The following is a 14,416-nucleotide window of genomic DNA, read 5'->3' as shown; positions in this document are numbered from 1 at the left end:
TGAGTCCGAATTTCGGAAAATATCGAGTGTATGTTAGTTTAACGATCATGAAATAGAAAAAAAGAAAACTGAAAAAAGGGAAAATGTGTAGTTTTCAGACCTAATCAGATGGTAGAGTAGTCTAAAGCTAAAAAAATCAATGATGGAATATAATCTGATGGAGATAAGGGCTTAAAGCTTAAAGAAGAGCTTAAAGAAGCCAATTTAGTCAAAATAACAATTACAGAAACTAAGCAAAATGACAAGAAGTTGAAAAAACAGAGGATGGACCTGATCTATGTCAGGTGTAAAATGCATAGTTCACAGCAGAATAAATAAAAAATTGGGAAGTATGGTCGGAGCGAATCCTTCAGATAGAAATGAAAGAATACAAAAACTATAATTGCGTATGGGCCAAATGAAGATGAAGCAGCGTATAATAAGCATATACTGTAAAGAATCGGAGAAAAGGCAAAAATAACAATTTATATCGCAGGTGACTTCAGTAGCAATATAGACAAAAAAGATGAAACGTACAAAGAGATACTAGACAAACACGGTGAAATTGTAAGAAATAATAAAGGACCAAAGTATTGTGGTAGATACAGAATTTAATAATAACGAGTTCGTTCTTTGAACTCAAAAACATGCATAAAGAATACAAAAGATTGTTGAAAGCAGATGAAAAAAAAAATCAATAATTGATTTTGTATTAGTAGAAACGAAAAAGAGAAAAATGATAACACACACAAAAGTATGAAGAGGCCCAGAAAGTGATCACTAGTTAGTAGTAATAAAAATAAAAGAAAATACCACAAACCACTCAAATACAAACAACAAATTAGAAAAAGTATTTGAATATGAAACTATCAGTTTTTACAGACTAACAAATAAATAAATTGCACGGAAGTATTAGATATCAATCACACAAAGGTTATAAAATACAAATAAAGGGATAGTTGAGAAAAATTTAAAGCTGCTATGGAACTTTTTAAAGAAAATTATCGTCACATTTTAAAATGAATTGAAAGACTTGATAAAGAAATAAAGCAGCAAATAAAAAAAAGAAAGTAGCGTGGAAAAGGTGTTTAAATAATAAAAGAGATAAAAGCTACGAGAAGTACAAAAAGAAAGCAAATTGGTAAAACAGTTGGTCATAACCGCAAAAAAATAAATGGAATGAGTTTGGAGAAAAATAAAAAAACAGCAAAAAAATCAGAAATTGTTTTGTGTAGCCTTAAATAACAAAGAAAAGACAAAACACAATCAACTTCTTCTTTTTTCTTCTTGTATGTAGGCTTTAAAGCCTGATTCTTCTTCAATATTAGCCTCTTAAATTGTTTAAATTACCGCACCATCTTTTTCTTGGTCTGCCAATACTTCTTCGTCCATTTGGTGACTTATCTCGTGCTATTCGTACTATCCTATCATCTGCCATTCTACAAATGTGTTCGTTCCACTCCTGTTTCCGTTTTGTCACCCATCCATTTATGTCTTCTATATTGCATGATCTTCTTATTTTTTCTCTTCTCTCCCCATCCAACACTCTTTTCCCTGATATTCGTCGAAGTATTTTCATCTCTGTTGTTTTTAGTAGTCGTCTCGTTTTAGATGTGCCAGGTCTTGTCTCCGCCGTGTATGTTAATATAGGTCTAATTTCTGCTTTATAGATTCTTGTTTTTGTGTCTTCTCTTAGGTGTTTGTTCTTCCAGATCGTGTCATTAAGAGATCTCGCCGCTTTACTTGCTTTTAAGTTTTGTTATCGTACTTCTTCTTCAACATCTCCGTAACTAGTTACATATATTCCCAGATATCTAAACCTTGATTCCTGCTTTATTATTTTCCCATCAATTTTGATTTTACATCGTAGCGTAGTGGGTATTTAGATTTTGTCATACATTTAGTGTTTTCTGCTGATATCATATTGTATTTCTTGGTTTTTGTATTGAAGATGTGTGTTAATCTTTGCAGCTCGTCTTCTGTCTCGGCGATTAATGCGGCGTCGTCTGCATAACATAATATTTGGATTTCTTTGTTTCCCATTTTGTAGCCATGACCTTTCCATACTGCTTGTATTATTTCGTCCATTATTATATTAAAGAGAAGTAGGCTTAACGAGTCACTCTGTCTGACTCCGCTTTGTACCGGTATACACTGTGTTAGTTTTCCATTTATCTTTGCCTGTGTTTGATTATGGAAGTAGATGTTTTCGATGTTTTGTATAATGTTGATTGGTATGTTTCTTGTATACAGTAGGTGTAAGACGTCTTCGACTTGGATGCGATCGAAAGCCTTTGTCAGGTCTATAGCTACGCCTACGCAGGATCTTCCGGATCTGAATCCTTGTCGTTCATCTGATAAAGTTGTTAGTTTATTGATTTTGTTGGTTAGGACTTTTGTGATAAGCTTAAGTGCAGTGTTCAGTAGATTTATACCTCTATAATAACACAATAAACAAATATCATAAAAGATAAAGAAGGCCAAATACTAACAGATTAAACGAAATAATGAATAAATGGAGCAAATATTTCCAACATGTCAAATAATAATATCCAACAAGAAGAGATTACTGAACTGATGAAGAACAGATAACCATCGACGACCAAAAAGGAAGGAATCAGAGCTAAAAGCAGCAATTTTCATAAAAAACTGTGAAGAAAATATAGCAAGCAAAAATAAAAAAGAGAAAGAAAAGAGAAACACAAAGACAAACATGGGCAGAAGCAAGGACTTTGGCAAGAAATAAGAAAGGGTGATAAAAATATGACAAGCAAAACATTTAAAGAGCACCAACATATTTATATATGAAGACTTCTCGAAATAATGGAAGGTTCTGAAACTACTTTCTTGCTTGTCGCATGGTTAATTTTATATTATGCTTTTATGGGATTATGAGATTTTCACTCCGGAAATCCTTCTCAAAAAAGGGTTTTTTGTACAAATTATGTAAAAAGGTGTATAACCAAAGATTTTGTTATTGGTTATGTCATTTTAAAGTTGACATTCTTGACCTATATCTTGTAGGCCAACAGCCCATAGTGGTTACGACACATTTTTGAGGGTGCTGTTTTTACTCTAGGAATATCAAATTCTGACTGCTATTGTGTGTTCCATGGTATATGTTTGTGTAAAAATTATATCATAGCTGTGGTTGTATAAGGTAATGAGCAAAAAAATTGATTTATTTATGTGTGTATTGTGTGTTGCATATGTGTTGTGTGTTATACTTGCAGACTTCTTTCTTAAAAAAAAAGAAGAATTATTCTAAATAGTGGAAGTGTATACTAAACCCATCAAATTTTGGGTAGTATATATTTAAAAAATATATTTTAGTTGTTATAATTTAACATAACTATTTATTATATGGTGCAGATAAATAAATATTGATTATCGGTAATTCGCAAAGTTCTATTTTATTTACTATTTAGTTTGTTTACTATAATATTGGCTATGAGTACGTGTGCTTGGTTGTATATTAATTTCCAGCCACTTTTAGTCTGTCAAAGAGTAACTAACTTCGCAAAAAAATAATTACTAAATTCACTAGACAGTTCGGACTGGGAATCGCGAACCGAGTATAGATCCTAGACTATGTGATTGATCTCCTATAACTCGGCTATTTTCTCTTTTTCATGTCTGTTTCTTTTATGGTTCTTTCATATTTCCATTGTGGTCTGTGCTCGTTGTCCCTGGCATATTTGCATATCTGGGATTTCTCGAAGTCTCTGTTAGCGATGTATGTTTCATGCTCGTTTTTCCTGACATTGAGTGGTTTTGCTGTTTTCCCACGTAAAAATTATTGCATTCACAGAGTATTTTACAGTCCACGTAAAAATTGTTGCATTCACAGAGTATTTTACAGATGTAGTTTTTTAGCCAGGATGGACCTCAGTGTGTTGGTTGTTTTAAATATTATTGTGATGTTGTACTTGTTTCCTATCCTCTTCAGTTTTTTTGATAAGCCCTTTACATATGGTATTGTTGTCATGTTTGAGTCCCTTCTTGTGAGTGTTTCGGGATTTATGTTGTTTTCTTTCTTCGATCTTGTGAAATTCCTTGTTTATAGATGACAGTGGGCAGTAATTTGTAGAGAGAACCATTGTTAGCAAGTTTTTCTCTTCCTGAAATGCATTTTTATTAGAGCAGGAGCTTCAGGCTCTATCATATAGGGATTTTATTATTTCTTTTTTAATGTTTACATTATGGTTGGAGTGGTAATTTAAATATCTGTTGGTGTGGGTTCGTTTTCTGTAAACTTTGGATGTCTGCCCTGTGTCTTCTTTTGTGATTAGCACGTCCAGAAAAGGAAGTGTGTTATTGTCTACTTGTTCCATGGTGAATTTTATTGATTCTTCTTTATTGTTGATGTCTATCTGAAACTTGTCCAATGCTTCCTGTCCGTGGGGCCAAATGGAGAACACATAATCTACATATCTCCACCATACTGTAAGTTGTTTGTCTTGTTTGTGTACAATGTTGTGTTCGAAATTCTCCATTAATATATCTGCTAATAGTGGAGATACGGATGAGCCCATAGCTAATCCGAAATTTTGCTTATAGTAATCATAATCAAGTTTTTTTTTTTTTATTGTATAATGGCTTGTATTATTGCATAATCAAGTTGAAAATAACTGTTATCTGTACAGACAGTTAGTAGCTCCATAATAGCTGATATATTCAATTTAGTTTTTGTTGTCTGTGTATCATCCCTCTCTAGTTTGCCTTTTACTAGTTTTAGCTTTTCAATAGTACATTGGCAATAAAATTGGTAATATCAAAACTGACTAGCATGTTGTTAGACGAGATGAAAAGATGTTGTGTGCTCGAGGTTGTATTATGGCTAGGAGGGACTTTGACAGTCTGCTACAAATCGGTCCGAGGGGCACATTATCTTTGCGAATTTTTGGAACTCCATATAAGTATGGTGTCCTGTTGTAGTGTGGTGTTAATGTTCTTCTTTGGTAGTCTGTCAGGTATTCCTTAAATTTTTGCAGTGTTTTGTATATTTTGATTTCCGGTGATTTGGTTTTGTCTTTTTTTAGTTTGGTGTAAGGTCCATTTGTGACCAATTCCTGAATTTTCTCTTGGTATTGTCTTTTGTTCATAATTACAGTTGCGTTGCCCTTGTCCATAATTTAGACCTTTTGAGAGCATCAGGCTGTTACATTCAACTCTCTTTGATATATTAACAACTATTGTGCTGTTAGTATTGTGTCTTAGTAGGTTATTGTATTTGTTGTTAATTATGTTTTCCAACAGCCCATAGTATCTACAACACATTTTTGAGGATGGTGTTTTTACTCTAGGAATATAAAATTCTGACTGGTATTGTGTGTTTCGTATCGCCTTTACTCTTTAACTTGTATTCAGAAGAAATATCTAAGGAAGCCCTAATGAAGACAACGGAAGGTATTATTGTTGATGGTGTAACCGTAAACAATATCATATACGCCGACGATACCTTAGTGCTGGCTAATTGCGGAGAAGACCTTCAAAATCTAATAAAGAAAATAAACCAAACATGTGAGCTCCATACTTAAAACTCAACGTTAAAAAAACTAAATATATAATAGTTAGCAAACAAAACTATACACACGATGCCGGAGTCGGAAATGCCGTACTGGACAGGGTACAGAAACTCGTGTATCTCAGAAAAGTGTTTTATACATACATCAATCAATAAAACACTTTTCTCCAGGTTCTTAACATAAACTCAGGACAAATTCACAATTTAATACTACAACATTAATGGTTGCTACTGTTAAATTATTTTAACTTTAACTTATTCAATTTTTAAATATTGATGGCTTCTGTCATATTTAGACATAGACACAGACATTAAGTTACAATGACTGCTTTGTTCGGACTTCCGTCCTAACATGTCAATTTTGTCATTCAAATCAGTTGCTATCATCAAGTCCTCGTAGACACTTCGTCTCAGGACCAGCAACTTCATGTGGAGTCATACGTCGCCATGTTATCATATCCACTGATAACTTTAACATCTTAAAATATAATACCAAATAATGTAATCTAAATTGTAAAATATAACTTTTAACGGGTTTTTACCCTGATATTTAGTGGATCATAACATGTACACCTAGTAAGTATTAACCACATTTTGTATTAACCTTGGTCAAAATTTTAACTTCATGTTCTTTTTAATTTAAGTGGTTATATACTTTTTAGGACACTGATGATGGAACATGGTTTTCGAAAACGTTTTGTCTTCATGACATAGCCCATTTGGGTTTTTAATTTATACATATACCTTTTATAAAGGATTTTTACTCAAAAATTTTTATTAAAGAAATGTCTGGAAATCCCAGTTTTTATGAGTCTGTCATAAACGAGTTTGCCAAAGATGACAGAAGAATAGAGCTGCACTACAAGTAACAAGTTTAGTCTTTTTATAATTTCATTTAATTTGCATCCTTTTCTTCAAATGTCACGGCATGCCACTAAGCCAACATGATATCCAACGATCGGTAACGGCCATGGAACTAGAAGAAGATGAATAAAAACCAAAAATGAATCAGGCGGTGGACAAACCAAGTAAAACTAAAGATTCCACTTTAACGCGAAAAAAAAAGGATTCAAGGTACATAGAACTATATAACAATAAAAACATCAAAATATATGCCCCGTTTTGTAAGGCAAAAAAAAATAATAAAAACATTTTGTTTAAATATGTGTAAATTAGGCCTCTTAACATAAAGTTAAATTTGCCAGATTTTGTACAAATGAATTCTATTGGTCCTTGTATTTCAATAATTTAATTGTACCTATGTATTTATCTTGATTTCGTTGATAGTAATGTTCAAAATCTAATTGTCCTTATGAATAATGTCTTAATCTTCGTGTTCATATGTCATCTCTGCTACGAGGGTTGGCTATTATTCTAGCAATTTTAATTAGCAACGTCTAGTTACATATATCCAACTTTACCACAAACCTATCAATCAGTTCAATACTTGAATGTTCACAATCACTACGTTATAAAAGCAAAAATGGCATCAACTTTTTTTGTGCAAATTGGTCTAAACATCATTCTTTTATTTCTGTTTAAGTTACACTTTGTATGCCTACCAATGCAGTTTAAAAACAGGTACCTTAAAATTGTATTTAATATTTGTCCATGATCTTCATTTATAAGATTTTGTCAAATAGTCTAGGCCTATTCCAGATAATCTCCTAATAAAACGATGATAGAGGCAGAGTAGCATTCTTAATATACAAAAGATTCCCCTAAAAGGTAACACAATACTGCGCAATATCGAACACAATCAGAGTACCAAAATGCAATAGAAAAAAGATTAACATCAGTAGAGACACTAAATGAAATTCAAATAAACTAAATAACAAACAAAATAACAAAAACTATATAAACTTAATTGTTTAAAAAAGTGTGATCAAATACAAAAACATTTAAAACCTCTAAACTCCATCTCAATAATATAGAACTACTAAAAGATAGAAGAGACCGAATAGGGACATCGTGGCGGTAGAACATACCTAGAACAGACTGCACAAGTGTCAAGGTTCCATAAAGTTTTATCCTGATCCTGAGGAGTCTGAGTCCCATACTGGACTGAAAATCATAACGTATGGTTCCAGGGAATAATAGTATATTGCAAAAGAAGTGATAGATCAAGACAAAATCAAATGAGCAATACTCATTTGAGCCATATAAATCACCTTGTCCGGACATTATTTATCCAATACTCCTACAGAAGGAAAATGGCTATACAATACTTCTTCAGAAGGGAAATGATCATCTATATAAATAATTATTATGTGTGATACTACAGGCTGGTTTAGAAATAGGATACATATCAACGTCACTGAGGCAGATAAGACTTATGTCATTTGTACTGACGACTCTAGAAAACTGATCGATAGCACATTAGAGATGGTGTATTGGTTGAAATTCCAATGCATCAAGGACGGTATGAGTATAGAGCAGGATGCTCTGCGGTAACAGCACTGCACCATCCCGTACAGAGGGTGGATTACATTTTGGAAAGTCAAGAAGTAATGCTGAATGCATTCCTTGATATGGAGGGAACATTCGACTACGCCTTCTTCGAAGCCAACACAAGAGGCTTTAATATACCTAAAAGGAAAAGACAAAACAAATTGCAGATGGATAGACTGTGCAGCGTTACTTGAGGATACAGTGTCAGTATATGTAGCCAGAGGCTGTCCGCATGTAGCTACATCTCCTCTCTTGTGGAATCTGATCATAGATGGGCTGATAGCTACTCACCAACGAGCATATGTATATGATATGATATGTATGTGATTAAGTCTTCAATGGACTTCAAATCTAGGTCTCAATATAAGCTCCCAGTACTCCACAACAATTGTGAAATATACTAGAAGAATAAATTTATAGGAATTGTGTCTTCTAAGTCCGAATGGTATAAATGTAAATCTTATGAGTACATCGGGATAAATATTTAACTTGAGGCTTACTTGAAATCAGCAGAGAGAACGAATAACCAAGAGAGTGGTGACTACGTTGATTATAAGCAGATGCTGGTTTAAATCCCGAATGTGGGGTTTAAAACCAGACATGTTATATTGGATTTATAACTTGGTGGTAAAATCAACAATTACATATTCATCGATGGTATAGTGGCTAAAGGTGCAACAAAAAATTGCCACCCCCAAATTAAGCAAGGGGCAAATAATTGCTTGACTTAGCCATAGCTATGAAGGCCTTACTGGACCTTCCTAGGTCAGGACATAGTAACATCATTAATGAAATCATGGATTTCAGAATGGCTTCAGAAAAGAACCTGGACCCGAACGAACACAATATACCTCCCACTGGGATAATACAGCAGATGAAGCACGTGACAAAATGTATGTTAAATAAACATGCGCTAATAGTGCAGAAGTACTGAGGAAAACAAGCATCATTTAGGTCACAGAAAGAACAGGCTTCCTTACTGGTTAGTCTAGCGGATAGCTGCACATAATGGAGCTGTATTATGGAGACTTAAGCTGCAGATCTATATCTTGCATGATTGAGAGGTAGTAGATTGCATGTGTCAAACATTTTTTCGAGGCTACCCTGTGACTACAAAAACATATGGTACCCATCTACTAGACTTTACAAACAGGTATAGGATTCCAGAATTCTGGAATGGGTATTGGTTTATAACAGACAGCTTTAGAAAAAAAAGTTTTTCTTCATTTAGATTATATCTATCTAGTAAGTCTCTCCCTAGTTGTTTTTTATTTGTACTCCTACTGTTTTTTTTTTAGTTTTCGTTGCTCAGTCAATCCTTAAACAGTTAAGCATCATAATACGCTAAGCTGCACTAATTTTTAAATTTTTAATGTATCAACATTGGGTTTAGAGTACCAGCTGCTTTTACTTACCAAATATACTTATATTCAAAGGTCTTTGCCATGACAGGATCCTTTTTATTGTCAAACCAAAATTGACAATACGTAGTCACATTTGCTTCTATTCTATCAATCATACCTAGGATTCTAACAGTTGGTCCTAATCTGTTGTTTGGCCTATTATCTAAGTAAGCACCATATAATTGGAAGGTGCCATTGCTAGTACGAAGAGTCTGCCAATAAATATTGTTAAACTCTAAATCGAACATCGACGGAAATCTAAAACAAAACGTCTTATTAATACGAGAACAGTGGTACAGATATTTATCGATAATATTAATTATACAAAAGGTTTTTGTTATTAATAAGTCAATTGTTAGATTGAAAAAACGGATAATAATTAACCACAAAACTTTTTAACAAATTAAAAAAAAACTGATTTAACTTTTGAGGTAGAAAACAACACGACCCCACTCTCTGCGGGTGGGGCAGGCTGCAACTTTGAAATCTTAAATAATAACACCCATTTTCATTGCAGATTCTGAGTCTACAAAATATTCTTAACAAACCGTATTCAAAATTAGTTTGTAGACTTCTAATCTGTATGTTTTCTGTGATTACAGCGCCATCTATGGCGAATCGAAAAAAAATTCAATAAAACTTTATTTATTTCTTCACGTAAAATCCTAATATGTAATAAAAAATGTGGTTTTCTATTTAAAGAGGATAAAGGGCTTAGGACCAATGTAATGATTTAATACGCTTTTGAGTTTACTAATGCTGACCATTACTTGTAAACGTCGGCCGTCCAATTTAGATGAGCAGTTTCCAAATAAAAATCATTTTTTATTTGTGTTATTCTGTTTAAGACTTTAGCTACTCTTCTGATAGTTTGTTGTAATAAATGAATAAATCAATCAGTGACAAGTAAATAGATCTTGCTTTGAGCGATATTGATATCAGTATGTGAGCCAACAAACGGCTCCATCACTAAAACGCCATGTTTAATAATAAACTCGAAGATATCAAGTGCCCAGTAAAACTCAAAAAGCTTTCGTTATTGTTCAAACATCATATGCCGAAATGCACACATCTCTTTGTCGAATATTCAGCTTCTATTCGGCTACGCAATATTTGGTATTCGGTATTTGATTAACTCACTATTGGCGACAGTAAGTATTGTCAAGTTAAAGGTGATCAAAAATAACTCTTGTAGTAATGTAAGTTAGAACAGGACTAAACATTGATCAAATGTGATCAAATTGTGGTAATACAAACCGGCCCCGTTGGTGCTAATTTAATAAGAAAATGTAATGTAAAGTAATCGAATGAACTTTTCTCCAATAAAGTCGTCCCACGAACGCATTTTTAAGTATGTTTTAAAATGTATAATATATGTCTGAATTGTCAATATGAATGACGAAGATAAAATTAAATTATTAGAGAAATTTTTCGTATTACCAAGTAACAAAACAAATAATCCATTGAAAAGTTACATTTAGGGTTGCATATTTCAGAGGCCACAATTTAATTTTTTTGGTGTATAGGGGGGTTACTATAAGCTTAAGTTCAAGTTTGTGGGGTCGCCACCCTTGTCCCCTAGCCGCCATCTTGGAAAAATAGGTGCAAAGGGTTTTCAAACTGTATCTCTTAAACTAACAATCCTACAGAAAATTTTATAAGAAATTATTTGTAATAAATTAAATTGTCTACAACTTTCTATTACTTTTATCGTAAAATGAAAAATAAAAGTTATAAACAAAAAAAAAAACAAATTTTCTTTTGGGCGTTATAACTTTTTTCTGGTCATTTTACAATAAATCGACATTAGAGCAATTTTATAGAGCGTTTTTAACGAAGTTGAGCGGGTTTTTGAATACTCATAAGTAGACTTCGGCAAATATGCATATTGCATATTTTGCATATTGTGCATATTTTATGCAAATATTTCATATTTTGGCATATTTGTATAAAATTTTGCATAAAGTGCATAAAAGTTCAGATTTTTATACTGTATTTGAAAATTTTTAAACATACCAATTTATTTCAATTCTTGTATAAAATTTTGTAGTCATTTTAATCAAGAAATGATCTAAGTACGTAATCTCTACAGGTACAAAACATTTACAATTTCAAAGAAGATCAATTTAAGTAGCCCTCAACATTCTTAGAAAGTCTCGGTCACTGAGGCATTCAGTTATTGGATAATCGCTAAGGGTTCGCTCATTTGCATTTGATGATCTAATCCCCAAATCTATCTACAATTTATTGTATCTTAACAGCAGGTAAACGGCTAATAGTTTTGTTCCTAATTTAGGGATTTTCCAAAATCTCCCAGTTTATTGAATTAGGTACCTAAACATTTCTAATTTGATGCTCAGATTTGTAAATCATTTTTGTTTTGATATTCAAAGCGTAAACACTCGTTGTGCGTAACAAAAAGGAAGATTGTGATTTTATAATGCCTAAAACAACCAGTGCTTCAACTTGGATTAAACCTTATAAAGAGCTGTCTATGGATATGGGAAAAATCTACTGTTCAGTCTGTGGCAAAATTGTAAGTATCTAATATTTTCTATTAAATATCTAATATTTCATACATACAGGGTGTTTCCAAATGACACTTACAACGTTTGACTGTAGATACTTCTCGAAAAATTGAACAAAACGAATAGTTAATGAGGGGTCAAACTTATTTACTTTTCGAGATACAGGGTGTTAAAATTAAAAAAATTAAATTCTTTTAGTTAATAACAACAATAACTTTAAAACCAATAAACGTATTTACTTGAAATTTAGTACTCGTAGGTTGTTTTTAAATGAAAAATAGCTTCCTTTAGTGAGAAAAAATTGTCCATGGTACAATACAATGGTGTGTATTTAGAAAAATTTTTCACCTTTACTTTTTTTATGAAGTCAGCTATTCTAAAACACAATTATTTTTATTGTAATTGAATTAACAAAAAAAAAAACTTTTGTTGAATTTTAAAATAAGTTATATGATGTACTAATGGTTAGTAACAAAAACTAATTTGTGGATTAATACTGCATTTAAAACACTTAGCGAGTGTTTTTTTTTTCCAAACCAGTTAGTTATTTGATTAACCAAAAACACCTTGTATATTTTTATATTTTAAAGGTTGGGTTAAAATAAAGGTTTTTTTTTTATTTATAGATAGCATGTGAGAAGAAATTTCAGATAGACCAACATGTGAGAACTGCTTCACACATTGCAAAAAAAGGAAAAATAGGAGGAAAACATCAAACTTCAATGGCTAAATGTTTCCAATCTACTTCAAAAAAATTAGATGAGCAAGAAACTTTTAATGAAGACTTGTGTCGCGCATTAGTGTCTGCAAACATACCGCTTTCAAAATTAGCAAATGTAAATTTTAGTTCGTTTCTAAAAAAATATTGCAAACTTAATGTTCCAAGTGATTGGTCTCTAAGAAGAAATAATGTGAACGGGCTATACTCGTCGGTGTTAATTAATATTAAGGAAGAAATTGCAGATAATTATTTTTACATATCTGTAGACGAAACCACTGATTCCTCAGGAAAGTATATTGCTCATTTATTGATTGGTGTTCTTAAAGAAGATACCTTACCAAAATCTCATCTTATTTCATGCCAGCAACTTGAGAAAACAAATGCTTTAACAATTTCGCGTTTTATACAAGAAACATTAGCAACTTTTTTTCTTCCGACAACTATTCCTTCTAATAAATTACTGCTTATTTTATCGGATGCTGCTCCTTATATGGTGATAAAGCAGGACAAAATTTAAAAATATTTTTCTCAGATTTAATACATGTTACTTGTGTAGCGCATGGATTAAACAGAGTTGCAGAGGAAATACGAAAAAAGTTTCCTCTTGTAAATACCATGATATCCAGTGTCAAAAAAGTATTTCTTAAATCTCCTATAAGAATTCAACTTTATAAAGAAATGCTACCTAACATTCCTCTTCCACCACAACCTATTTTAACGCGATGGGGAACATGGTTAGAAGCAGCTAATTTTTATGCAGATCATTTTGTTAAAATAAAGAACATAATTGATACGTTAACAGATGAAAGTTCCCAATCTCTTTTGGATTCTAAACAAACTTTTCAGAGTAACTTGCTTCAACAAGAACTTTCATTTATAAAATCAAATTTTAGTTTTGTTCAAAAAACAATTACTCAGTTAGAATCACCAAAACTGTCATTGTTCGAAAGTACAGCATTAATAAAAGAATTTGCGTCATGTTGTCGGAACGTTAGAGGTAATATTGGAAAAGATATTTTAAAAAAATTTGAAGCTACTATGGAAAAAAATAAAGGTTACCATATTCTTTCTGAAGTAGTCAGTGTTCTAGCTGGAAATATTTCGGAAACAATTTAGAACCAAATGTTTTGGTTAGTTTGAAAAATGCTCCCGTTACATCAGTTGGTGTTGAACGAAGTTTTTCCATATATAAATATATGTACTCAGACAGAAGCCACAAGTTTTTGTTAGAAAATTTTGAACACCACTTGGTCATTTATTGTTACCATAATTCTAAATAAGTTTATTCATACTTAAAAATGATGTAGTTACTTAAAATAAATGTAAATCTTAATGAATAGTAGGAAATATTTAGTTATGTACACTTTTTTTTTTAAATAAAATTGTTACTATTTTACGATTTTTTTATTTATTTGTATGCATATTTTGTAAAATATTTGCATATTTTCGGGTAAACACGTGCATATTTATGCGCATATTTTCTACATTTTTATTTGCATATTTGCCGAAGTCTACTCATAAGAATACAATAAAAAAAGGAACCATTAGGCTTAGTTTTCTGTTATATATTTTTTTATTCACATAATTTATTATTTTTTTTACCATTCCTTTGTTGTTATTGATTTATTATCGACTCTTTACCCCACCACAAAACTTTGAATATCATTGGTTTTTACAATAATTTCTAATCAGTGTACATTTAAGAGAATCATAAGCAGGTAGAAAAGTCAAAAGTCAAAATAATTTTCCCTAGCAGGTTCAGTTGTTTTCCCCCTCTGGTTATTCTTTCAGTTGTGCTACATATTTC

General features: G+C 32.0%; 1 protein-coding gene across 2 annotated transcripts in view; it reads right to left on the bottom strand.

Annotated features, from left to right (window-relative positions):
* Positions 1 to 14,416, bottom strand: part of LOC140441347 (uncharacterized) — a 278,993-nt gene that overhangs the window by 17,546 nt on the left and 247,031 nt on the right. For both annotated transcript variants that reach the window (XM_072532010.1, XM_072532009.1), the window contains one exon: positions 9,373 to 9,618. In XM_072532010.1, the coding sequence (XP_072388111.1) occupies positions 9,373 to 9,618 (246 nt within the window). The remainder of the gene's footprint in view (positions 1 to 9,372; positions 9,619 to 14,416) is intronic.

The sequence above is a fragment of the Diabrotica undecimpunctata genome, chromosome 5 (genome assembly GCF_040954645.1).
Source record: "Diabrotica undecimpunctata isolate CICGRU chromosome 5, icDiaUnde3, whole genome shotgun sequence".
NCBI lineage: Eukaryota > Metazoa > Arthropoda > Insecta > Coleoptera > Chrysomelidae > Diabrotica > Diabrotica undecimpunctata.
This window is presented reverse-complemented; position numbering and strand designations above follow the sequence as displayed.